Below are 26,880 nucleotides of genomic sequence, written 5' to 3'. Positions count from 1 at the left end.
GATACGTGCCTTCAATCTCATCACGAGACTAATGGGAAAAATGAGGAAAAGCTTGATGTGCAGGTGGGGAGGAGTCTCCAGGATACTGTTAAATGAAGAAAACGCTCTTTGGGCACAAAAAGGAAGAAAAGCCGGAGGGAGGACAGTGGCACCAGATTCCTAGCAGGTCTCTTGCCAGAATTCTTAGTTCTGAACCATAGGAATACCTAATTTACTTAAAAAGTTACTCGCAAAAAGTCAACGCAAACAACCGAAATCACTGCCCAACTACTCAAAGACACACACTCTGCACAACAGTTACCAGCCCTGTGCTCCTCTCAAGGTCTCAATGACAACAGATTAGGACTTGATGAAACGCTTAATCCAAAAAAGCCATCCTAAGCAACTGCTAACTATCAACTACACAACGCCAAAGTATCACTTACCGCTCAACAGACGGCTAGCGGGAGCTGCGGTCAACTCCAACGTGATTCCCTCAACACTGGCACACGGGTATCCGAAAACAACTCGGTCCACTCGCTCCTCTTGCCACAATCAGGCCAGACCGATCTTCAATCTTTCAAACGCATGAGTTTCCGAACACGAGCAGTTACACCCCACTAATACAAGAAACAGTCGTTTCAATCTGTGACTGAGATGACGGAGGGATTGCTAAGAGGCCGGCACCAAGAAGAGTGAGCGTTTCTACAAGGTGCTCACCACCCCGAGGAGTCTGGTTAGGATTTCTACTTCCTACAGAATGAGTATTCCCCATATGTTCATGGCAGATAAACCGCCTGAGTCTTCTTCCTATGTGTCTGTACACACACGGCTTATATTTAACCAGAAATCCAAATATAAGGAAGTAACCGCAGATGTAGGAAGGCCTGAGAGTTGGGGGATTCATTCTCACAGGGCGGCCAAGGTCAAGCCCCTGAGGTGTCAGGCAAGGGAAGGCTTAATAAAGGCAATTGCCCACCTTCACGGTGCATGCACGAAAAAGGACAACTCCTTTCTAGGCAAAATAACTAACTACCGCCTCTTTGGGAACCCTCTTTGGGAACCACGCAAACAATCATTTGGAAGGATGTAAGAAAATACCCTACATAAACTCTGAGGCTGTGACATCATTTCAGGATTTAACAAAATCAACTGTATCATCCAAAACTGACTACAGGAAGCATTACCACGAATAAGCATTTTATTATCCACATTGTTCCAAAAAGGCAAATAAGAGTGTTGCTTATAAAATAAAATTTAGCTTAAATAAATTTATTAGGAGCAAAAAAGGTAATTTTTTAATGTCCTGATAAAAAACTACAAAAGCAAAGGCCAAGTGTTTACTCAAACCCCGGTGAGTGGACATAAATCACACGGCCCTGCATTTTACTGACAAAATTATTGAACTAAAATTATACCTAAGGGCTCAGGCAACAGTGTGGGGACACTGAGGAGGGGAACCAAACTGCCATTAAGTGTTCAGGTTCTACCATCTCCTTCTCCAAAAGCCTTCTTAATTTTCCATCACAAAATATTTCAGGTGTTTGGCAAAATGAAGAACGTGACCAAAATAGAGGGGCGGGACTACGTTCTTCAAAAATTCAGTGTTGCGAAGGCTGTAGAAAAGCCCCAGATTACAGAAGCTACAGACACCCGCCAACTAAAGGTAACACCCGGCCCCAGACTGGATCCTGTCCCAGACGGGAGACGCTCTAAAGGAGATTCTTAGGTCAACTGACAAAATTAGAATACGGACGGCAGGTTATAGAAAGTACGGTCTCAATGTAAATTTATGAACGCGGGAACTGTCCAGCTGTGGTTATGTAAGAGAATATTCCCATTCTTAGGAAATACCTTCAGGCATATGCAAGGTAAAAGATCATGGCGTGTGTAATCTCTCAAATCTCAGAGGGTGGATGACAAAACGTGTATCTGCACACGCACGTGTTAAGTGAGTGAGTTTGGGAATATGTCTGTGGAGAGAGAACTCAGGCACACACATAAATGACTATGCAAAGGGGGTTAAAGCTTTTATTTTTTTTTTAAGTGAGAGAGAGAGAAAGACAGAGACGGCGGGGGGGGGGGGGGGGGGCAGAGGGAGACAGAATCTTAAGCAGGCTCTGCATAGGGCTCAATCCCATGACCCTGGGATCATGACCTGAGTCGAAATCAAGGGTTAATGCTCAAGTGATGAGCCACCCAGGCGCCCCCAAAGGGTCGATCTGGGTAAAGGAGTAAATGGGGGTTCTTTGTACCGTTCTTATTTTTGCAACTTCTGTAAATCTGAAATTATTCCCAAATAAAGAGATTTAACTTAAAAGTCAAAGCTGAAAACACTCATTTGTGAGACTAACCTTTAACCCCTCTCTTTATGTGAGTATGAAACATTCTCCTTCCTCTGGAGAAGTATTAATAAATACATTCTAAAGTCTTTTTAGGGAAAAAATATTGTAGGAGTCTGGGTTAAAAAAAAAAAGGTAAATACGGAGCTCCTGGGTGGTTCAGGCAGTTGAGCATCCGACATCGGCTGAGGTCATGAACTTGCGGTTCATGAGTTCGAGCCCCACATCGGGCTCTGTGCTGACAGCTCAGAGCCTGGAGCCTGCTTCGGATTCTGTGTCTCCCTCTCCCTCTATTCCTCCCCGGTTCACACTCTGTCTCTCTCTGTCTCTTTCTCTCTCTCTCAAAAATCAAGATTAAAAAAAATAATAAAAAAGAAACATGACTCTGCCTGATTTCACAGGATTTGTAATTTATTGGGGAAGAAAAAGCCACCGGCCGCATGAATGAGTTCTGTCCTGTAAGAAAGAGCAGAAAAAGATACGACAGGACAACTGAGTCTGCATGAAGAAGAAACAGTAGGAGTAAGTGCATTCTTTCTTGCATTTCCAAAGCCGGGCACTGGGCCCAGCACAGACAGATGCTCAGTCAATGGGTTCAGTGAGGACAGAACAAAAGAAGGTGCCTGAAGGCCCTCTGTTGGCCCACCTGCACTACAGAAATGTTTACATTGCCATTAATAATTTTACTCTCTCAACAGCTGTAGCAGACTCTGTAAAGCAAAGCTGGAAACTCCGTCTAGGTTTTCAGCAACCCCCACCTGAGGTGGATGAATAATGGAGTCACGAGAAGGAACAGGAAAGCAACCATCGAAGGCTCCCTTCCCAGCTGCCATGATGCCCACGGGAAAGGCCCGCGGTCAGGGGCATGCCCCACGGGCTTCTGGGCTCCCCAAGCCCCTTCTCCAGGAAGCAAGCCTGTGAGGTGCAGAGGCTCTCGCCCACGACCGGGGACACAGCTGACTTCTCCTCATTTCCAACTAATTCCAGCTCAGGCTTTCAGAACTCCCACTGTTCACATTTGATTATTTTCTGATCCTTTCTAGAAAGGACATGATAACAACAACAACAACAACAACAACAACAACAACAAAGACGTAGAAAGTGCTTCCGGAAAACAGGGCAAACCCACAACACAGGACGGAAACCCGCCCCCAGGCTGAAGCACAGCCCCTGGGCACAGCTGCTCTGGGTTTCACCTTCTGGAGACCCGATCTGGCCCCTGCAGGGAGGGCCTGGCTCTGAGAACGCTGAAGAAGGGGCTAGGCAAACCTGGAAACACCACGTTCACACTAAAGGAAAAAACAAAGACGCGATGTCACCCCAGGAAGGTGAGAAGGAAAGATGCTGGCCATCGCCTGCACCGCGTCCGCGTCCTGCACAGACCGCGGGAAGCCACACACCGGAGGCACGGGGACTCCCACCCCAGCGCGGCGCTAGGGGGCGCTGGAGCACCGCGTGCTGCGCCTTCAGTCCCACTTTCAAAATCTCATCTCTAAAAGCACGAATACAAACAGAGGGTGCCACCAAAGCAACGTTCTGCCTTCAGAAGGACGCGCGGAAATAGAAGATCAGCCTCTGAGAGAAAAAATAAAGCTACGAGGCAGCGATCGATGAGCACCCTGCCGCGTGTGCACGGTACTCGGTTTCCCAAGGCAGTGACACACCGGTGAGCCAGCTCCCAGAACCACCGCCAGCTGACGGGCATCAAGCCAAGCCTCGCCGGGTGAGAGGACAGAACCAGGCACAGCTACCAAGAGGCTGAGAGACACGACGTCTTCTCCTCCCTCAGCATCCAACCCAGCAAGGCTGAATTTGGGAGAGAGGAGGAAAGACGAAGGACTAACAAACTCGTTCGTTTCGAGAGTGACGAAGTCTGAACTTCCTCTCTAGTGGACGTGAGGGGGTGCTGGACTGGGCAACTGGGAGCATTCTGCCAGCTCCGAAGGCATCTCCTGGATCTAACAAGGACAAAGCAGCAGGGGTGTGGAAATGTCCCCAGGCTAATCCATGCGACCACATGGATGAACCCTGAAAACCATGCTGAGTAAAAGTCAGGCACGAAGGGCCACGTGCTGTATGATTCCACTCCTGTGAAATGTCTAGAAGAGGCAAATCTCTAGAGACAGAAAGCAGACTGTGATCGCCAAGGGTTCAGGGGAACGGGAAATGAGAAGTCGCTGCTAATGCATCCGGGGTTTCCTTCTGGAGTGGCGAAATGCTCTGACATGGGCTGTGCTGATGGTTGCACAGCTCCAGGAACACACCAAAAACCACCGAAATGTACTCGTATTGAAATGGGTGAATTCTATGGGATGTGAATTAGATCTGAACAAAGTAAAAAAGAACGTCAGTGCCCGCCTAAAAAAGTCTAATTTCTTCACTAAACTACACTGATCAGGCCTGCTAGGTGACAGATGCTCAGCGACAGCTACCGAACAGTCACAGCACACTTTCAACTCTACAAAGTGGTGTGCAGAGAGGACACTGCTCAGGCAGTCGAGGCGCAACGGGAATTTTGCTGACTTAACCATATGCGCTGAGCACCAACCATCTACACAGAGCTGTGTCGGGTCAGAATACACTGAGTAAGGCAGACACAGGGTTCAGGACAGCACCACATTTACAGTTCTGTCACAGCACAAGTGGACTGCAAGCTGCACTGGGAGCTACAGAGGGCAAAAGCAGACAAAGAGGGAGGCAGAGAAGGGCCTGCTGCCCAAAGCACTGGGCTGGAGCAGAACCCTGCTTTACCTTCTTGGGGCCGAGGGATCCCGAGAAGGGGACAAAAGGACAAACTGTTACAAAGCCACTCCCGTGGGCGGTGCCCTCTTCTTAGGATTCTAGCATCCAAATGCTGCAATATCGTGTCAGTTTCACAGCGTTTGTGTGTTTCACATGACTACTAAAGTCCATGAGAAGATCACCGCGCACCTTCCAAAGCAGGATCTGTGACCGGCTGGCTGGGTGTTCCTTCAGAGCTTTCATGGAGATTCTGAGCTAAAACTTGTTCCCACCAAATCTATTTCCAAAATTAGAAAATATGATTCATCTAACAGAAATCCATTTCGTACCAACTTCCCAGTCGTACATCTGCATTAGGTACTTTACACAATGGCAGTTAAATTTTAACTTACTTTGCTCTAAACTAATACTAAACAGCAAGATAAAAGAGCCCTCATTACACAATAACTTCTATCTAGAATTTTTATCACATGGAAGAAAGCTGATAAATTATTAGGGAGTGAATTTAGCTCCAGTAGAAAAGTTCAAGATTCCACCATTTTCATTTTCATTACCATCACCTAGCTGCTAATCTAGGGAGGAAGGAACAGGGTTGGTGGGGAGACACAAGGCAGGGAGGAAGAGAGAACACACAACAAAAAAGAGAGAACAGAGAAGAAAAGGGAAAACAAGCAAAACACCAACAAACAGGACACCATAAGAGCAGTGCTCCCTCTGCTGGGGCCAAGGGTGAGTGTGGACAGGCTGCAGGGAGGGGAGGTCTGGGGAGCCACTGCAAGGGTAGAAAAGTACCTTAACTGTTGACGTGATCACATAAGTGGGCACATTTGTTGAGACTCATCATGTATACTTCAAATGGGTGACATTCCCTGCACATAAATTATGCCCCCATAAAGGTTTTTTTTAATGAACAGAAGCCAAGTTAAATTCATCTGCGTGTTGCCGGCAGTCAATGCAGTACTTGGCATACAGTAGGCGCTCAAAAAAGCTTTGCTGAACAAATCATTTCAAGAAGAGGAAGAAGAGATCCCCACTCTCCCACCCCAATTATAAGTTCTTGGGATAAGGAATGACAGCCTCTCCAACGTCCACAACAACAGGAAACTTCCCACATGTCAGTGCCACCAAATCACCCCGTTTGCTCTGACTGGTTTTTATTCTTCGGTTTTTAAGATCACAAGAGATGTTCCAGCCAGAAGCACAATTTTCACGTTTAAATATAATCTTTAGGGGGGCGGTGTCTGGGTGACTCAGGCGGTTGAGCATCCAACTTTTGATTTCAGCTCAGGTCATGATCTCATGGTTTCTGGGTTCAAGCCCCATGTCAGGCTCTGCACTGACAGCACAGAGCCTGCTTGGATCCCCCCACACACATACAAAAGAAACACACACACACACACATACACACTTTAAATGTAATCTTTAGGGATACCTAGGTGGTTTAGTCAGTTGAGCAGACTCTTGGTTTCAGCTCAGGACATGATCTCACAGTTCACGGGATCAAGTCCCACGTTGGGCCCTGCACTGTCAGCAAGGAGCCTGCTTGGGATTCTCTCTCCCCCTCTATCTCTGCCCCTCGCCAGCTCACTCGCCCTCTCTCTTTCAAAATAAATAAACTTTAAAAACTAAATAAACATAATCTTTAAATATAACCAAGATATAACCTTTCATTTTTAAATCTATATTTAAACATAATCAAGACAATCTGAATTAAGCTTTACAGAAAACTTATTAAGAGCATACTTGTTTTGGCCTAGAGGAAAATCATTCACAATTACCACATGGTCTCCCAGACTAAAGAAAAATCGACTTTCACATTTTAAATCTAGAAGGGAAAAAGGGGGTAGAAAAAACCATGCGTGTGATTACAAAGTATCGGGGCAGGTCAACCTTTCAAAAATCCGTTTTCATTCCCTACCACCCCCCTACTATCCTTGCCTACCAAGAAAGTCACCTGTGTCCAGTGTGGAGAGGGCACTCTCCTAGTCTTTACTGTCCCCCTCTATTTTTGGCTTAAACTTTTTTTTTTTTTTTTTAACATATTTTACTAAGAACCACCTATTTGCAGTCAGATCCACTTCTCGGTCATAAATATGACTCATGTTCTTGTGGATAAAAAATTCTTTCCTTTTAAACTGATGCACAAGAAAGTTAACATAACTGAGAATACCAAGTGCTGGTGAGGCTCCGGAAGAAGGGGGATCCTCACGGTTGCTGGTGGAGATAGAAAATGACACAGCTACTTTGGAGAAGCTGGCAGTGTTCTATAAAACAAAACACACCGCTGACCCCATGACCCAACAATCCCACTTCTAGGTATTTTACTCATAAAAGTGAAAATCTACGTCCACCAGAGACTTGCAGATAAACGCAAGTCTTCGTTTAGCTTCGTTCCTAACAAACACTGGAACAAAACCGTGCACCAAGAAGTGAAGAGAGAGGGGCGCCTGGGGGGCTCAGTCGGTTAAGCGTCCGACTCTTGATCTCAGCTCAGGTCATGATGCCAGGGCCGTGGGATGGAGCCCCACATCGGGCTCCACCCTGAGCTGAGCGGCGAGCCTGCTGGGGGTTCTTTCTCTCTCCCTCTCTCTGCCCTTCCCCTGCTCGCTCACTCTCCCTTTAAAAAGAAATAAATAATTACATTAAAAAAAAAAAAAGAGGTAAAGAGAGGAACTGTGTTACTTCCATAGTGAAATACTACTCAGCGCTGAAAAGGAGAGGACTCTTACCCACAGTACGGATGAATCTGAAAGTGCGAAAAAGAAGCCAGAGAGAGGAGTGCACTCCGTGTAATTCCACAGAAACAAAACCCTACAAAAGGGGATATGCCCAGTGACAGAAAGCAGATCAGCACTCACCCACCGTGGGCCAGAGACTCACGGCAAAGGGGCACGAGGGAACTTTTTGGACAACAGATTGATTGTGGTAACAGTTACCCCGGCATAGACGTGTCAAACCTCAATCTGAAAATTTTAAATCGGTACATTTATTCTATTAAATTATACCTCAAAATGGTTAACGTTTTAAAATTGGTGCAGAATTAACCAATGCACGTCTACAAATAAGGTGGAGGAGGCAGCTGCACTACAGAAGCAACTCTGGGAGCGCCTGGGGGGGGGGGGGAGGGGGCTCGGTCGCTTGAGCGTCTGACTCCTGATTTCGGCTCAGGTCATGGTCTCACAGTTCGTGAGTTCAAGCCCTGCATTGGGCTCCACCCTGCTTGGGATTCTCTCTCTCTGCCCCCACCTCTTGCTCGTGCGTGCTCTCTCCTTCCCTCTCTCTCTCAAAATAAACTTTCAAAACATTAAACCAGAATCAAATAAGTAAAAGCAGCTCTTGAAGACCAAGGACCACAGTACTAATCCTTCACTTGCACTGAGCAGATTCTTAAATACTCTGCTAACACCACACGCTGAGACGCGTTTTAAGATTTCGTGTTCCTGGGTCCCAAGACTCTTACCAGTAGTACCCAGCACCACCTACGATACTGGGCATGACACCTGTAACCTGCCGCCTGGTATCGCCATCAGGGTGCCCACTCCCGTAGTTACCCAAGCACGAGACCAGACACTGTTCCAGCCCGGCACGGCCTCTCTAACTGCCTAGATCCCCCCACCGCCTACTCAAACCCCACACCACACACAGACAGTTGCTGCCAGTAACACTGAATCAGACCTTGGGTGTTTCATTAAACAGAGTGCTACGCGGGCAGAAACTTGCACATGCATCTGTTCTACAGGGTTTTTCACTTAATGGAACAGGCTGGAACCAAACCAACAGAAGCTCAGCTACCGAAGGCCACCTGCCAAAAGGGAGCGTGCATCACTAAACCAGAGCTTTAAGTTAAAACACATTTGGAAAAAAGCAGTGTGACTACATAAACAATTTCCTTCTAATCTGCTGCCCACTGCCAATGGTTTCCTAAATACCTTGCAAGATCCAGAGCTGCCTGACTTACACCCCGCAGCCCACACACCCAGAGGGAGCAAGTTTAGAACGTTCCCCTTCAGGAGTCGCTCTGCTTGTTAATGAAAACCAAAGTTACTTAGAAGAGCCGGTCCAAGCAGTAAAAGTGCAAAATTACGATCTGCTGAAAATAAGAGAAAGCAAAACCGGGTGCTGACAGCTAAGGCCGGGCCGAGCCCACTGAGGAAGCAGTCCGCTGCTGGCTTTTTCGGCTTCACTTTCACCTAATGATCTGCCGAAAACAAAGACCGCAACTATGCAGAAACAGCTTCCTTTACCAGCCAAAATAACAGATTGCGCTCCATTCCTGAATTACGTTTGTAAGTTGGCTGTTAGGATTAAAAATCTTTTATTAGAAAAAAACAAAACCTGAGACTTCGGGAAGTCTGCCCTATAGTAAAGATGTGGAGCTCGAAACTTGAATCTCCTGGAAAAGTATTTCACCCACCTGGCTCACAATGCTGTTTTCCCTACAGAACACCAACCGCTGGTGGGGCTCACCTGGCACGGGAGCGGGGTCCGCTGTGCAGGACGAAGGCCTGTGGCAGTGGTTCTCAGCCCCAAGCTACCCCTAGGATCGTCTGAGGATCCTCGGGCCTTCCCTGCAAAACTCCAGGGTTCAGTGGGGGCAAGCAGGGAGCCCAGGCTTCACTCAACATGCTAAACACTTTGTGTCCTCGTGACGTGCAGTTAGGGTTCTGGCCCCCGCCGTGGAGGGCGCTCCCACGGCCACTCCAGGCAGCTGAGGAGTTGGGGAAACTAAGACAGCACGAGGGAAGGCCAGGCGAGCACAGCTACCTCGCCACTCAGTTATGGCCCCAAACCAGACAGAAGCAACCAGGAAACCAGTCGAAGCGATCACTTTGTGAAAGGACCCTCTGCTTGATGAACAACACGCAGAGCATCTGTTTTTAAAACGGGAACTCTTTTAGCGCTTTCAAGGGTTTACTGATCACTAACAACTTACCGGCAAACCACAAAGCAAAATGTCAGCCAGAAGAGAAACTATCATGCAAGCAAACTGGAAACAATTTGATAAAAAAATTCCATTCCCAGGTAACTTTTCGACCCGTCTTTTCCACAAAGACCATTCTTTTATAACTGAGTTCATTTCCCATTTGCTCTTAACTAACTGAAATCTAACACCTCCAACACTCGGCTTCTTCAGAAACAACCTCCCATCCTAGCATCCTTTCACACCCTCCAGCTAGTCTGTCTCTCCATCACGCACCCGGTTTGTCCACACTGGGAGCTCTCTCTCACACACACACTCTTCCCGTGGGTGGCTCCCGCCTCCTGCAGGTCCGGACTCTGCTCCGGCCACCCCTCCTCCCCACCCCCGGCCTGTCCACGCCTGTCCCCGTCCCGCAGGCAGCTCTGTTCCCCGCCTCAAACCGTGCTGGTGAAGCCCAGACTCCCATCCTCTCCCGGCCGCTCGGTCAAGTTCCAGGCCCACTTCTCAGCCTGCCCGCCCCACGGCACTCCTACTTTCAAGCTCTGGTTTCGCCTTCAATTCCAAAGGCCCGTTATTTTCTCAAAACCAGCTCCTACACGGACGCCAACGGCAGACTTCATGGTTCTGCCAACCTCCCGGAAGAGAAACCTTGAAGATTATCTTAAATCATGTACCTTTCCACCCCAAATTTCTGGGACAATCTCAACAAAGTACCAAAGAACAAGGCAAGAACAAGGGCAACTACATGAAGAGAAAGTGATTAACTGACCCCTATCGACATCCCACGACTGAGACCCAGAGAACAGTATCTCCATGAATCAAAGGCAGGAGTAGCACCTTTCTGAACAAACACCGCACCTCAATAATAAGATTATGGGGCACCTGGGGGGCTCAGTCAGTTGAGCATCTGACTTCGGCCCAGGTCATGATCTCACGGTTCGTGGGTTCAAGCCCCGCATCGGGCTCTGTGCTTCCAGCTTGGAGCCTGGAGCCTGCTTCCGATTCTGTGTCTCCCTCTCTCTCTGCCCCTCCCCCGCTTGTACTCTGTCTCTCTCTCGAAAGTGAACATTAAAAATAATTGATACACAGATGTCATTTTATCATTACATTCTTTCTTAAAGACAGGGATTTCTAACTGTTATTTGGGGGGAGTAGACCCCCCTGAGAACACAGTCCACTACCTGAAGAATGCACACACAGAGGAAGTGACAGACCTGGAAAAGGAGAGGGGGAAGGAATGGTGCTCCCGGATGGGACTGTAACGGACTCTGCAGCCATCCTCCACATGTCCATTTTCCTCCTCCCCTGCTGCTTAGTGGTCACCCAGTCCAGAAGGCGGATACACACCCACTCCCAGCTCTAGATGGGAGCCCGACCTGGCATGCCACCCACCTTCCCTGCCCACAGCACCCGGTTCAAGGGTGACCCAGAAGGCACAAACCCCAAGACACAGCCAAGAATTCTGGATCACACGTCCACTCTCTTGTTCTGGTCGATGTGGAATAGGCTGGACATACACAGGAAGCCTACAACCGCTGTGACTATTTTCTCATTCGGAGGAACACTAGTCTTAGGAAAATGCTGACACAACAGAAGTGAAAAGAAACCAGGTCCTCAAAGATATCACTGAATTGATTAGTCAAACCAACCTTGAAGCATGACCTACCTCTGGGATTTCTGGTTCCATGAGCCAACAAATCTCTGGTTTAGGCCGTAAGCCAATTAGAGCTGGCCTTTCTTTCACTTGTTCTCAAAAGCATCCCACCTAAGACAGGAACGAAGCGCACAATAAAGGACGTAAAAAGGCTTGTTCCAGGTTCAGCAGCAGCAACCAAGGGACTCAGAGAAAGTAAGGTCACTCCAAAAGCCACAATCAGGTTGATCAGAAACGCAGGCCCTACTGTCTGCCCACAGGATGCCCCCTCCGCCTGCCTCCCCATTTGCCAAAATCCTATTTCACTGTCAAGGCTGTTCATCCCTCCCTTCCTTCACCCTCTGAATTACTGCTGCAGAGCCTCGCACGTGCACCTCCCAAGCACTGAGCACGTAACTACACGGCTCAGAACGTGCCCGGCAGCTTCCTACACCTCAGTTACAGGCTTAGTCACCCACTACCTACACAGGGTAAGAACACCAGTTATCTTCCTGAACATCTGTAGCAACAGCTAAAATAGTTGGCCTTCTCCAAACATTAATCAGCTTATTGACAAATACTCTATGAAAAGATCTTTCTCAAACTTTTCCAAGTAGTTCACACACAGAACTGGCTTCTGATCAAACTGGTACAAAGTTTTAAAATCCAAACATGAAAAAACGTCATGTTTGGGGCGCCTAGGTGGTTCAGTCAACTGAGTGTCCAACTCCGGATTTCAACTCAGGTTGTGATCATGGAATAGAGCCCCACACTGGGCTCCACGCAGAGTGTGAAGGCTGCTTGGGATTTTCTCTCTCTCTCTCTCTCCCTCTGCCCCTCTCCCCCTGCTTGCACACGTGTGCTCTCTCTCTCTCTCGAATAAAAACAAAAATATAATAAAAAACTTATTTTCAGGGCACCCGGCTGGCGCAGTCAGTACAGCATGAGATTCTTGATCTCAGGGTTGTGAGTTTGAGCCCCAATGTTGGGTGTAGAGATCACTTAAAAATAAAATTTTGAAAAAAAAGCCCTTCATGTTTTAAATTACCACTAATGACTTAATATTACTTAGCAAAATCTATCTTCTCCTCTACCCCCCAAATAACCAATGAATTAAATGTATCTTTCAGTTTACTTTAATGCTTTAATTAGTTCTGGGAAATAAGGTAATTCACAACCAGAAACAGCTAAAAAATGTATCCAAAAAATGTCCATCACTGTTTTTAGTATGTGTAAAATATAATTTGTGAATACACCACAGTACTTAAAAATAACATTGAGGAAAAAGTTTAATAATGGAGAATACTCACAAGTGGGGGAGAAAAAAAAACCTTCACTCAACAACATATAGTATAATCCTATTTCATTAAAGAGGAAAGTGCATTATTATTATTACATATGTTACAACAAAGCTGCCTGGTTCCCTCTGCATCCCATTTCAACTGGTCACCCAAAAGCCTTATTCGGCCCCCATGGCCTTTTGTGCTGCTCAGCTGGTCGTGGGAGCACCCAACTGCCCCTTCCTGCCTCCAGGCTCAGCCTCCACCCTCCAAACCACATGTGGCCACCACGGCACTTTCTCCAAAATGGGAATCTGATTTTGGTCCCTAGGAGCAGCCTATCACAACCGTTCAGGACAAAAAGCCCCAGCAGAGCACATAAGAGCTCAGCGCCTGGCACTCATCTACCTTCCCAGACTCACGGGCCAAGGCTCCCCACAGCCCAGCACGGCAATTCTCTCCGTGCACGCTGCTGTGCATGCTGGGCCTCTCGCATCCGGGGCCTTCTCTGGCCTGGATGACCTCTGACATCATAGAACACAGTTCCAGAGTCTCAGCTTTACCAACTATTTTCCCAAAAAACCTGCTGAGTTACACACTCTCGACTGTAACAGCTGATTAGCCTCTATCTTACATGCAACTGTGAACTTCCTCAATATATGGACTGGGCTACATCTCTCATTAATTTGTACATCAATATATACTCACTGAGCACTGATCATGTTCTAAGCCCTGGAGATGTATCAGTGAACAAAACAAACAAATCTCTGCCCTCATGAAACTTATGCTCAGCTCCGACATACAATTAGGCTCTCCACCTAGGAAGCTGTTGGCTCTGTGGCTCTCGAATTGGGAGAGTTAACGGGACTGGCTCTGACGGGATCAGAGGATCACTGCCACGGCCTACTAACAGGTCATGGGAAAGCTGTGCTAAAAGCACTGTATTTGCATCAGTAACTGCCTTTTGATCTATCTCAGGACTACATTTACTGAGAAACAACCCAGAGAATTAAACAAAATACTTTATGGTCTGATATACAGATCAGTCACCTGGATTCAAGGAACTACACAACAGAGATAAAGAAAGCCATGAAGACCCTTAAAAGAAGCTCAGGTCGCCTGTGCATTTTTTTTTTTTTTAAGCAAAGTCTACACCCAACGAGGGGCTTGAACTCACACCCCAAGACCAAGAGTCACGTGTTCACTGATGGAGCCAGCCAGGCACCCCACCCACTCGTTCTTAATGCAAAAATTACAACCAATCAGAACACTTCATGAGCAGCTCATCCTTCTTATTCAGGACTGGCACTCAAAGGTATTTCCACCAAGGACGAATTTGTCCCTCGCCGTTCTGCACGCTGCGGTGCTAATCTTCATGCCCAGAACGAGAAACCCCACAACAAACCCATATGCAGCCCTGAATGTACTGAATGTGCTGGAGGAGAACCAGACCTCAAGAAAGCCTTCCTGTGCCACCAGGTCACTCCCGGGATCCTTGCTCTTACTTCAGAGCACCTGAGAGAGCTCGAGTTAGACAACCGACCCGTGCTGTTCTCCTCTGCCAGGCAGGGCCCCGTCTGGGCACAGGGCCCACACAGGGCCCGGAAGGCTACAGGCCTCCACGAACAGCTGACTGACCCTCAGAGGAAAGATAGGGCATCTACAGAGCCAAAGTCCACGGGGGCCTCAAAGCTCACCATGCACACTGCATGCAAGGCAGTCCTTTCCTTTTTCATAGGAAAGTGAAGGACTGACAAAGCTAACTCAAACCTATGTTCCCACCCGAAACGAAATCAATGTCCAAGAAACAAAATGATACTGTACTTTACTTTCTGTCCACCTTAAAAAGAAAAGAAGTCCATCTGTTCAACTTGTGCCACAGGATAAGAGGCAAACTCCAAACTCAGCTGTGGTAATTGTTTCCAAAACTAGTCAATGCTAGGATATTGCTACAGTGTCACCGTGTGTAGTCAGCTAAGTTTCCAGCCAAAACTACTGCAGAGACTACTGTGAATCATATATACATATATACATATATACATATACACGTATACATATATACACACACACACACACATATATATACATATATATATATGTGTGTGTGTGTGTGTATATATAAATATAAAAGCTATCTCCTACCTCTTATCCCCTTCTCATTTACCTCTAGTCCCAGAAAAGTAAATATACGTTCCTGACCCTCAACTCATACCATATAGCCGTGGCACGTAAAAGGCAGGAGTTCGATCAGAGCCTGGAGCCTGTTTCCGATTCTGTGTCTCCCTCTCTCTCTGCCCCTCCCCCGTTCATGCTGTGTCTCTCTCTGTCCCAAAAATAAACATTGAAAAAAAAAATTAAAAAAAAAAAAAAAAAAAGGCAGGAGTTCGATAAGGAGAGGGAAGGAGCAGTAATTATGCTCGCACGTCTGTGGAAAAGTGGCGGCAAGAATTTCCTCAACGGACAAATCCATGACCAGCAGCAAAACAAGATGGCAAGAATTTCTGATGGCAGACTGGCTCAATGCCGGACACACAACCTCAGACAAATGTTGACTACGACCAGACCTGAGAACAAATTAGAAAGTTCATCCCAATTCACTGGCACATCAGATGGTCACGGCTGAAATGAGCCGTGGTGGAGTCTGGGCCGCTTCCACCCCGTCCCCTACATCCCACCCACAATGCAGAGCACGGGGGTCAGCAGCGGTGCGCCTCTCTGGCTCTGGAGAGTGTATTTGTACCGAGATTACTTCTCTGTAACTGTGTCTTGCAACTAACCCCCCATCCAGGTCCTGGCACACAGCAAGAGCTGGATAAATGCCGAAAAGGAATGAAATCAGGAACCTCCTTCTGGAGACCCAACGGGACAGATCTTCAAAGTGGCAAAATTTTCAGGCGTCTCGTGCTGGTTCTGTCCCCACGATCCGTTCTACTCGGTGCTAAAATTAGATCTTATCACCTCTCACAGTGGTATATACATGTATCTTGGTTGTTGTTCACACTCAACCTAGACTGGATATTTTATCCAAAATATGATTTAGCTAATCCTATTCATGGCAACGTGTTCAATGGGTTACGTGAAACAAACTGGAAACAAAGCTATGGAGGCTCTGAAACCTGAGCCGAGCTGCGATAGATACTCTGGGGGGAGCTGTCCTAAACCCAGATTTAGAGGCCTGCCCACAAGGAGCCCCAGCAAGCAGGTGTGGATGGCCATCAGGTGATTCTGACAGAAGACTAGGACCAAGGGTCCCAACCTAAGAAATACTATCATATAGGGGCGCCTGGGTGGCTCAGTTAGGCATCTGACTTCTGCTCGGGTCATTATCTCGGGGTTCGTGAGTTTGAGCCCCGCGTCGGGCTCTGTGCTGACAGCTCGGAGCCTGGGGCCTGGAGCCTGCTTCGGATTCGGTGACTCCCTCTCTCTGCCCCTCCTTTGCCCACACTCTGTCTCTCTCTCTCTCTCAAATATAAGTAAATGTTAACACGAAAGAAAAAAAATACTATCATATAAAATGATTCCAAATTTCTAAAATCTCCTATAAAAAAGACTGAAGAGGGGCACCTGGGCAGCTCAGTCGGTTGAATGTCCAACTTCAGCTCCGGTCATGACCTCACAGTCGGTGAGTGTCAGACTCGCTGCTGTCAGCACGGAGCCACCTTGGGATCCTCTGTCCTTTCTCTGCCCCTCCCCACTCGCACGCGCACGCTCCTTCTCAAGAATAAAAACATTAAAAAAAAAAAAAAAAAAGGGACCGAAGAAAAGCATTTCAAAGTATTAACCTCAGAAGTCACCTCTGGGTCATGGGATATTATGAGGGACATGTTCTTTTTATATTTTAGTTCCTAAGACCACAATGAAGAAACAAATGTTTGTTTTTAAAGGTGCCCCCCCCCGAAACTAAAGGGCATAATGTCCCCACACGGCCTTCCTAACAACACTCTACCAATCAGCACTGAGGACACCCAAAAGCTATTCGCCTTGCATTAGTCCGCCTCAGATGTCCCCAAAAGAATGCCCTGCTTTTCCCCCTCCAAGTTCTGGGGTTCAAGATGCTCGGGGTGCTGACGTGAGCACAGAGTACGCTCCCAGATCTGGGCGACAGCCGGAAGAGGGACACCTCTGACAGCCGGGAAGTACCACACTTGGCCCCCCGAGGCCGTCGCCACGGGCAAGGCTGGCACAGAGCAGTGCCACCACTTACTAAAACCCGTGGTTTTGTTCCGAAATCCTGCGGGTTCTCACAGACCCGCACCTGCTCACAAGACCCACGGTGTCTGCGGCTTGGCCTCTCTCAGGGTCCCTCACCTCGCCTCTGACTCCGGCCCCACCCGTTCCCCCCACACAGCACTTCAGGCACAAACCTCTTCCGGGTCCCCACACGTGCCTCAGGTTTTGGGACTCTGCTCCTCCGCCCGCCGTCTCCCAGATGCCCTTGTCCTCGGGCTCCTCTGCCCAAATGCCACCTTTTCAGAAGAGACATCCTCCCAGCCTCCCCCGACGCTCAGTCTCGCTCTCCTCCTGTTCAATCCGTCTTACACCTAAATACCTTCTAAATCATGCCACTGCTCTACCCTGCACTCTCCCTGAACAAGAATCCAAAATCCCTCCGGCCTCATCTCGTGGCCTCCGCACAGGGCGGTCACAGCGTGAGCCCACGAGGCAGCTCGATCACGTGCTTCCACGGTCAAACGCCGGACGGCCCCCTCCTTCCACATTTTTCTCGGCGTAAAGACGTTAACATTCAGGAAACCCTACGAGGTTGGGCAGACCCCTGGAGGCCCCTCCTCTCCGGCACGGAGCTCTACACCTACGTGGGCTTTCTCCGAGTCCTCTTAACTGCCCTCAACTCGCTCCAGCCACGGTCCCCAGCTGTGCATCTCAGCTAAGGCACCCCTTCCAGGGAAAACTCTTCCCCGACCCTCCCGGGCCACACCAACACGCTGCGTTCCCTTCCTCTGGGACACACTTCTCAGTCTGGAACGACACAGCCATTGCTGTGATTATCTGACCAGCGACCGTCTCCCTCACCAGACAGTAAGCTCCCTGGTAGGAGGGACAATGCCCGCTTTTGCCCATCACCCCATCCTCAGTGCCTGGTACACAGTAGCCACTCAATAACTACTTGCTGAGTGAACGAACGAAAGTTCCTGGCAATGTTCTCCACACTTCAGTTGCAGGAACTACCACCGCAAATCAGCGTTCGCCAACGAGCCTGTTTCTCTCCCCCCTCCCACTCCGTGAACTCCTAAAGCACAGCAACTCGCTCTTCAGCTCTGCGTTCCTAATGCCCAGGCGCCAAAAATTTTGCTTTGAACAATCACAAAAGATACAAAGTCCTTTATACGTGGTTCTGAATAAAAGTGTCTGAGAGCCTACAAATTAATTCCAGCTGAGGCAGAACGCTACCCTTGCAAGACCTGGTCTTGCGTTTTATTAGAGTCAGAAGTGGTGGAACGCCGCCGTCTCCGGGGAGAGGGACCCGAGGTGGGCGAGGGGACAGTGCTTCATCTTCTGCCAGTGTAGCACGTTGACTGTAAAGCAAGGGGGGAGGAGGAGAAAACCCGATTTCTGGAGCAGGCAGGAAAATCCAAGTTAATTGCCGGCACCCCCACTATTCACTCAGGCTGGTGACCACTGTCTCCAAAAAAGGGAAGCTTCGTCCTCTCAGTAACCTTCTCTAGTGAAGAGGGGACCAAGAGACAAGAATCCGAGTCTGAGTCAGACCGCTTTTCACCGTATAAAAACTGGATGGCACGGCTGCTATAACTAAGGGGTTGAATTCTTCAAAAAGCCATGTCTTTAAAAAAAAAAAAAAAAAGTCTTCGGACATTTTATTACTCAGAAATCTCTAGAGCATTTCCACAGTTCTCAGTATACTTTAACCTCTAGAGTGTCTGCTCCGTTCCCTGGCTAAAACAGGTAAAACGAAGAAAACTTACTATGCTTGAATAGATGCCTTCAAAAATTTTAGAAACAAGGTTTGCTCCAAAAAGTTCAGCTCAGTGGCCGTGTGGTTGGAGCAGACTGTATTACGTACAGTGAACAACAGAATCGCAGAAACGCCCCGCGGGAAAAGGGGCGGAAGACGTATATCAAACTGAGCAGTAAAGGCCAGAGAGAAAGAGGATGACTTCAACTTTTCACGTTAAATACTTCTGGGTCGTTGGCATGTTTTAGAAAGAGCACATCTGTACTATGTGTTTCCAAATAAAATCAATAAGGACACACCCCACACAAAATTTAGCAACTGGTAACATACTAGCAACTCTTAGTGAGATCACAGTCCTGAATCATTTCCGTTTTTATTTCACTCATTCATCCATTCTATCCACTTTCACTTAGGAGCTGCTCCGGCGAGGTCACTATGTGAAGCATGACACCTTGATCAGTCTCTTGCAGGAAAGCAGTTTGGCAAAGCAGAAGAAACAAAGGATTCAGAAGTCCGACGACCTGCTGGCAAGCCCCCAGGGATGCACGTGGCAGCCACGTGACTTCAAGTCCCACGCTGCGTGGGTCTCACTTTTTCATCTGTGAACCGGTGATGACAAGACACTGCAGGATGGCTGTAAGGCTCAAACAAGCCATGCACTTTACAAACCATGACACTTACACACCGCACAACACTCAAGTGCTGATCACTGCAATTTTAATGTGTTGTAATTAATAAGTTCCTCCGCGTCCAATTATCAGATCTACCCAGAAGGTCTACTTCCGGCCTCAAATAAATATACACATATTGCCAGCCATCTAAGTGGAATTACTACTTAGAATTTCAAGGGACATATTTGACAACACTGGGCAAGAATCTCAAAAAACTCTGGAATTAAATTTCACTGTCAAATTCTCTTCCATTTCCCCGAAAGCTTCAACAGGTCCTGTCAAAAGGAAAAAGATTATGACGTTCAGAAAGAACAGGGAGTGCACACATTTTAACGACGCAAGACGAAAGTCTCTCGACAGAAGCACTGCTTCACTCCGCTAGTTATAAAACGTCTACAGTGGAAGAAAGCCCCCCCAAAAACCACTAGAAATCCTCTTGACAATTATTAGAATACCAAATACATTCACAAGTTAATTGGTCCTAACTAAATTTAAATGAATGCAATAAAATGTAAAAGGCACCCCTTGTAACCAGAGCAAAGGAAGGGCATCACCGTGTTTACATGCAGACTGTAACCCATCGGGCCAAATGGCAACTCAAAATGTTCTACGGAGTCATCTGCAATGTTCTTGAACAGTTCCTATGTCACAAGGGCCATGGCTTGCAAATATAACGTATACAGACGTCTAGCTTTACTTAATGCATTTTACAACGTGAGTATTTATGACATGTACTCGCAGTAATGGTAAACGACTATTTTTGTGGACAGTGAGCAGAACTCAATTGAGACACTGGTCTGAAAAGCCACCCCCACCACTTCCAGCACAACCAGCAGGTCCCCTCTTAGAATGACAGCTCCAGGGGGTGCACTGCTCATGGCGCTCTGCACTCCCCACCCTGCCAGCAATTTGCATACAGTACACAGAGATGAAAAAAATTTCTTCCTCATAAAATAAGGACAAGGAAAACAAAATCTGCCACTGTCACATATGATAACGTAAGGGTGAAAGAAAGAGGCAACTAGATGTAAAAATCAAATGCCCAAGGTGCAAGAGTGGGGAGCCCAGACTTTCCACCAGGAGGCGCCTCCACTTGTAACGCACCAGTGGTGAGAAGGAGAGTTAGAAGTCCCACCAGCCGACACCAAAAACATAAACTGAGAATTGACCTGAAGATTGGCAACCACTAAAGCCGCAGACAAAGCCCACAAGAGAGGGGCCTGAGGATCACAAGAGCAGACGGCATCGGCGCGTGGACACTTGGCGGCAGGCGCTGGGCGAAGGCTACGCGCGTGCTGTCGTCTAACAAATCTCCAGGAGGCCAGAAAAGGAAACTGTAGGAAGATGTAATAGGCACTAATCCCCTTTGCATCACCTTACTCTCCCAGCCCTAAACCACACCCCCACCTCTACACCTCACCTACTCGACTCCCGGGAGAGGGCAACAGGAGAACCGCACGTGTCAAGACAGAGGGCAGAATGGAGTTACTGGCCCAGAGCTTCTGGCTTCTCAGGTCTTCTGCTGGAATGGGGTCACAGCTGAGGAGCTTTCAAACAGACAGAAACAGCCAGCTCGCAAAAAGCATACATTTCGAAGACGCCACATCTAGGGTTATGACAGATTCTACAATGTCTAATCCTTGAAACAAATAGTATGAGCATAACCCACAGGCCACCTTTATGTTGCCCACACTAGTCCTTAATCCAGCCTGCAGTGACAGAGATGGTCACAAAAAGACCTTTGGGGAGATCACTTCAACAAACGGGCAAACTGCAATCCAAGCACATGTAAGTCTTTGGAAACGAACATCGACACTGCTGAAGTGGCACTAAAGGGACAAACGACAGTAATCCAATGGCCCCAGGCCAATTAATTCCATTGCAAACAGATTTATCTGTTTTGTGCCCAGTGGTTCTCGCACGGGAAGCAGTAAATAGAAATGCAGCCGCCTAATTACAAATCCAAAAGCGAGCTCTTCCTACAATTTCTCATACTTCAGTGTGCGAGCAGCAAAGTAACAAGTGTCCTCGACAACCACCTTTAATGATCCTCTTGAAAACCCAGATCTATTAACAGCAAAAACTCACATGACAAATCAGTACAAACGCAAAAACGAACAAAAAATTAGCCTTGATGTGGCTGATAATTCAAACACAGATGACACAACTTTTCCCAAGTTCCTGAATATCACACACGGGCAGAGAAAACGCGCAACAGGTTTGGCATGAGACGATCGCTACACTTTGTAACCCTTTCCTCCTGTAAGTTTTCCCATGTCGAGCACTATTAGATCACGCCAGCTCCACATAAAAGTGCGCTGGAATGCAGGTCCTAACTTTTGCTCTAGAGAGGAACTGAAAACGAGGCAGGTTGGCTTAGCGCTCACTGCAATTTCGGTACACTGTGGTCCCACCAAGACGGACCCAAGTGCACGACGCACCTCGTCTGCACTGCCGCTCGGTACGTCACTGAGGCGACCGTCATTTCACCAACTTGAAACCCATCTAGTCGCAGAACAGGTTTGAGTTTCTGCTGTCGCTGTGCAAAGGAAAATCAGCATCTCCAAATATCCTGTATTTCAAATAATTGTATTTGCTTCAGCTGCCTCACTACAAGGTTCCAGTAAAAACGTATCTTTTGAGAAATACTAATACGGCGGTCAGTTATAAACAGATAGATATTCCACCACACGGGGACACTCCGCCATATGCTATAAAGTGGATCCAAGAGATTCCATAATGTAAAATGTGGGGCCCCATCACTGCCAGGTAATGCAAAGACCGGAGTGAGCCTGCTTCAGGGCACCAGGACAGGAAGCCACGTGATATCCAAATAAAGTGTAGAAGGCATTACCAGGGGGGATTTCACTACAACGACCACAAACCCACAAACGATTCCTGGTTTAAGGAAGGACTGGTCAGTTCACACTAATTACCCCAAATCATTTCATAAGACAACAAATACTCACAAATTAAGAGATGTACTTACACTTCCATTGTCAAAGTTCATCCTTTATACCTGTTAAAATGTTGAAAACTATTGGCATTAGAAATGTTTCCAAGTTTTCCACTGGTTCACTTCAATCCAGGGAACAGGGTTCAACAATCATATGGAAATAGAATATAATCTATATAAATTTTCAAAATTGTAAGCATAACAATCCAATTTTGTTTTATTTTTTAAAGTTTATTTATTTATTTTGAGAGAGACAGAATGAGCAGGAGAGGGGCAGAGAGGGGGGACAGAGGATCCGAGAAGCGGGCTCTGTGCTGACAGCAGAGAGGGCAATGTGGGACTCGAGCCCACAAACTGCGAGATCATGACCTGAGCCGAAGTCCGACACTTAACAGACTGAGCCACCCAGGCGCCCCAACAACCCAATTTTAATATAAAACCCTTACTGTTAATTTGTGGTCGTCATTCCCAATTGTACACAAGTAACATGCGTCTCATGATGCTTAACACATGGTAAGTGATCGGTAACTGTTCAATTAATGAGTGAATGACCAGTGTCTCTGCAGGGCTCTTAGGACAGAAGGTCTAATAAAACAAATTTATTAAGATGCTCAGCCTGGGGTGCCTGGGAGGCTCAGTGGGTTAAACGTCCGACTCTTGATTTTGGCTCAGGTCATGATCTCACGGTTTCTTTCGTGGGACTGAGCTCCAAGGCGGGCTCTGTGCAGACAGCACCAGCCTGACTGGGATTCTCTCTCCCTCTCTTGTCTGGCCCTCCCCTGCTTGTGCACGTGCTCTCACTCCTGCTTTCGCTCTGCCTCTTCCAAAATAAATAAAATTAAAAAAAAAAAAAATGTTCAGCCTGATGCAAGCAGGATACAATTACCAAATCGTGTCACATTATTTCATTACTTGTTTTCATTACTATTCTTTGAAAAAGACTATGAGAAATCAAACTATTCTTTTGCTACGTTCTCCATGCTAGAACTTAAAAGCACTCAAATTATACTTAAAAATAAACGTATTAAAAGAATAACCTCAAAGAGTTGCTAACATTTATGTTCAACTGACTTTTGCCACTGCGGTTTTCTAAAAATGGGTATAGGCAATATTGTTTGAAACGTGAATACTAGGACAATGAATGTAGATGAAATTACAATTAAGTTTATATATCGTCACGGCTAGTTATCATTTAAATCAGGTTTGCATTGTAACTGGTGCTTATGATGATGGACTGAATTAGGGGTGCCTGTAGTGCACGCAACTCTTGATCTCAAGGTTGTGAGTTTGAGCCCCACAGTTAAGCATAGAAATTACTTAAAAAAATAAAATCTTGAAAAAAAAATAGAATGAATTATGGCTAAACATGCCTTCACTTCAAAATCACTATGAATACATTACACGTTCGTTCACAATGAATCTCGTACCTGTTCATACCAATTTTAACAATGAGCTATACACGTTTATATTTGAGAAAAAGGCAAATATCAAACCTCTTAAGAAAACAAAAATCTTTCAATTACACATTTGTAAAAAATTACTCAAATGCTAAGCCCCCTTTTTTGTGCAAAGAACCATACGAAATACAAAGTAGATGAACAAGTGAACCAGAAGTTAAAGGGAGAAACTTCTGCAAACTAAAGTATCAAAAATTTGACAACATTCCAGCCTCCTGTAAGATCTCATTTAAGGAAAAAAAAAAAAAAGTTTTCGCGTTTTAAATTTCAGGATAGGCATTAATCTCAACAGCTATTAAAATCGACTTCATTTCCAAAGGGCGAGAAACACCCAACAGTTCGCAGAGGCGATCTGCGGGCCACCAGTTCTCCCAGTAGCTACTTTGTTTCACTTTCCCACATTTCAATACCAAAGCACACTGGGACGGTATAAAGTGCAGAAATTTCTAGGGATTAGATGTCAAAAAGCCAGCGGTCGAAAGCAAGCCTGAAAGATAATACCATAGGAGCAACTGTAATACCCAGAGTCATTGAAAATTGGGGGGGGGGGGGGGGTCAACTCTACACGTACACCTCCCCAGAAGAGAAAAAGGTGCGTCTCACTCTTTCCCTCCACTATGGGATCATTGTAAATGGTCCCTAAACTTCGGCTGGTGCTGTGACACGGCGCGTTAGCGTCAGCCAGGCTGAGATGGGTTCATGCAAAAGATGTCACTCAGATGCAACTCAAAGTACGGTCCTGGGGACTTGATTTCCACTTTCCTTTGCAACAGTAACCGAAGGCTGTTCCCCAGTGACTCACGTCCCCAAACCAGAGAACCAGCAAGCCCCCCCCCCCCGGTCAATCAAGCTGAGGAAGCGACCTTTGGGGGCACGGGGGCAGCGGGGCACCCCCACGCCTTGGGGTCCCGCTCCGCGCCCAGAGGTGACCCGAGTGCCTGGAGAGCCCCGCCGCGGCGGGGCCTCTCGAAGCCCCCCGGCTGCCTCTCCCACCTCCGCACCCCCGGCTCCCCCGCGGTCCGCCCGGAGGTTAACCCCTTCGCGACCCCCGCAGGCGGCCCGGCGCCCCTCCCCGCTGGTCCCCGAAGGCGGGCCCCTGCTGGCTCCGCGCGGGGCGGCGGCGGGCGGCCGGGGCGCGGCGGCGGCGGGAGGCCGGGGCCTAGTCCGGGGCAGCGTGTCCCGGCGCCCTCCCCCACTCCCACACGCTCGCTCCGGGCAGGGCGCGCCCGCCCGCCCCGGGGCCGCCCGCCGCGGCTCGGGGCCGCTCCCGCCCAGGGCGCGGGCCGGCAGCTACCTGCGGGTTGCGGAGGGCCATGGCGGCCCGTTTCAATGAGCCTCGGCGCTCGTCCGACTCCTCACGCTGCTTCCCCCGCCGCCGCCATCTTCTCGCCCGCACATACACACTCGCATCGGCCGCCGCGCCTGCGCACTGGCCGCGCGCCGCGGGGCGCGGGGCGGCCGGGCGCGCCGGGCGCCTGGTGCGCATGCGCGGCCGACAGGTGGGCGTGCGCGGCGGGAGTGGGCCTGGTGGACTCCGAGCCCGCGCCCCTTCGCGGTGCGGGCCGCGGGGCCGCGCGCTGGGGGCCCCGGCCGCGGTCCCGGAAGGAGAAAGGGCGGGGGACGGGGGTAATGATGCCAAAGCGCCCGGCCGGCCCGGGCCTCTCACCTGCTGGCGGGCCTCCGGGGTGCTGGGCGTGACTCGGGACGTCCGGAGCCCGGAGCCGCGCGACCTGAGGCCGGCCCCGGGCGCCGAACCCCAAGGTCTCCCTGGGCCGGGGTCTCCCAAATGAGCGCCGAGGGCCCGGGAGGAGCCTCCCCTGCTCGTGGTGATAACAGTTCCGTGCATTCATTCATTTATTCACTGTTCATCCCACAGACATTGCCTGAGCGCCCACTCTGGGCCACGCCTATTGCCAGGCAGTGGCGAAGACTCAAACGCACACACGTAAAGCGCTTAGCATCGGGGCCTGGCGCCTGGTGAGCGCTCAGTCCGTGTTGCCCGTTACACACGTGCAGGCACGTACGCAGACAAATCGACTTTGGGGGCACGGATTCCCGAAACAGTGAGCCCCCTGCCAGGCCACGCACTTAACCATCTGCTTGGGCCTCCCTTTCTAGGTGAGTGATTTCAGACCTGTTACTTCCCTTTCTAAACCCTTCTGTTTTCCTCACCTGTAAAGGAGACTCATACAATTTCTGAACTCACAGGATTTCTGGGAAGGCCCTATTAGATGAGTGTGAACAACTTGGCCAACTCTCAAAAGCAAAAAAAAAAAAAAAAGTAGCTTCTGTGATTCTTACTCACAACCCTTATCCCTGGTCTCGCTTGTTCCCCGAACGTGCACGGAGAGAACTTGATATTGCCGGACCCCGTGCCAAGCAGCAGAGGTCAACAGTATGATCCACGGTTACATTTCAAGACCGAGGGCCTCGCCTTCTCAAAAATGGGATGCCATGCAAAAGAGATCAGGGAGAGGGAGGAAACTGTTCTAAAATGAAAGAGCTAAAAATATAACCAAATACAGTGGGTGAATCTTGATGGGATCCTGATGTGTTTTTTAAGCCGGTGAATATCTTTTGACAGAGAGATTGGAGTATGGCCCGGAGATACAGAGGCGTTCAGTGAATTATTGGTAATTGTGGTGGCATACTAATGATATTATGCTCACGTGAGAGAATGTTCTTATTGTTAGAATATGCCTCTGAAAAATTTAGGGGTCAATGTCACGATGCCTGTGAGTTTTTTTTTAATGGTTCAACAAAAAACAGCGCATAAAGACGCACAACTATACATGGAAGGCAAATGAGGCGTATGTTCACAATCGGATCAAAGGGGTACCATCAACTTTTCTGGGCGTTTTTGAAAAATTATATAACAGAAAGCTGGGGAAGCAATATAATATTGTATCCATGCTATCCAGAAAAATAATATATGCGCATGGATAAAGACAAAGGTATGTGAAAACC

The 26,880-nt window shown here is 48.1% G+C and overlaps 1 protein-coding gene across 1 annotated transcript in view; it reads right to left on the bottom strand.

Moving 5' to 3' along the window:
* USP10 (ubiquitin specific peptidase 10) overlaps positions 1 to 25,414 on the bottom strand; it is a 69,095-nt gene extending 43,681 nt beyond the window's left edge. Inside the window, exon 1 of the mRNA XM_023245536.2 lies at positions 25,208 to 25,414. Within this exon, the coding sequence (XP_023101304.2) occupies positions 25,208 to 25,399 (192 nt within the window). The 5' untranslated portion in view covers positions 25,400 to 25,414. The remainder of the gene's footprint in view (positions 1 to 25,207) is intronic.
* Between the last annotated feature and the right edge of the window lie 1,466 nt (positions 25,415 to 26,880).

The sequence above is a fragment of the Felis catus genome, chromosome E2, assembly GCF_018350175.1.
Source record: "Felis catus isolate Fca126 chromosome E2, F.catus_Fca126_mat1.0, whole genome shotgun sequence".
Classification (NCBI taxonomy): Eukaryota; Metazoa; Chordata; class Mammalia; order Carnivora; family Felidae; genus Felis; species Felis catus.
This window is presented reverse-complemented; position numbering and strand designations above follow the sequence as displayed.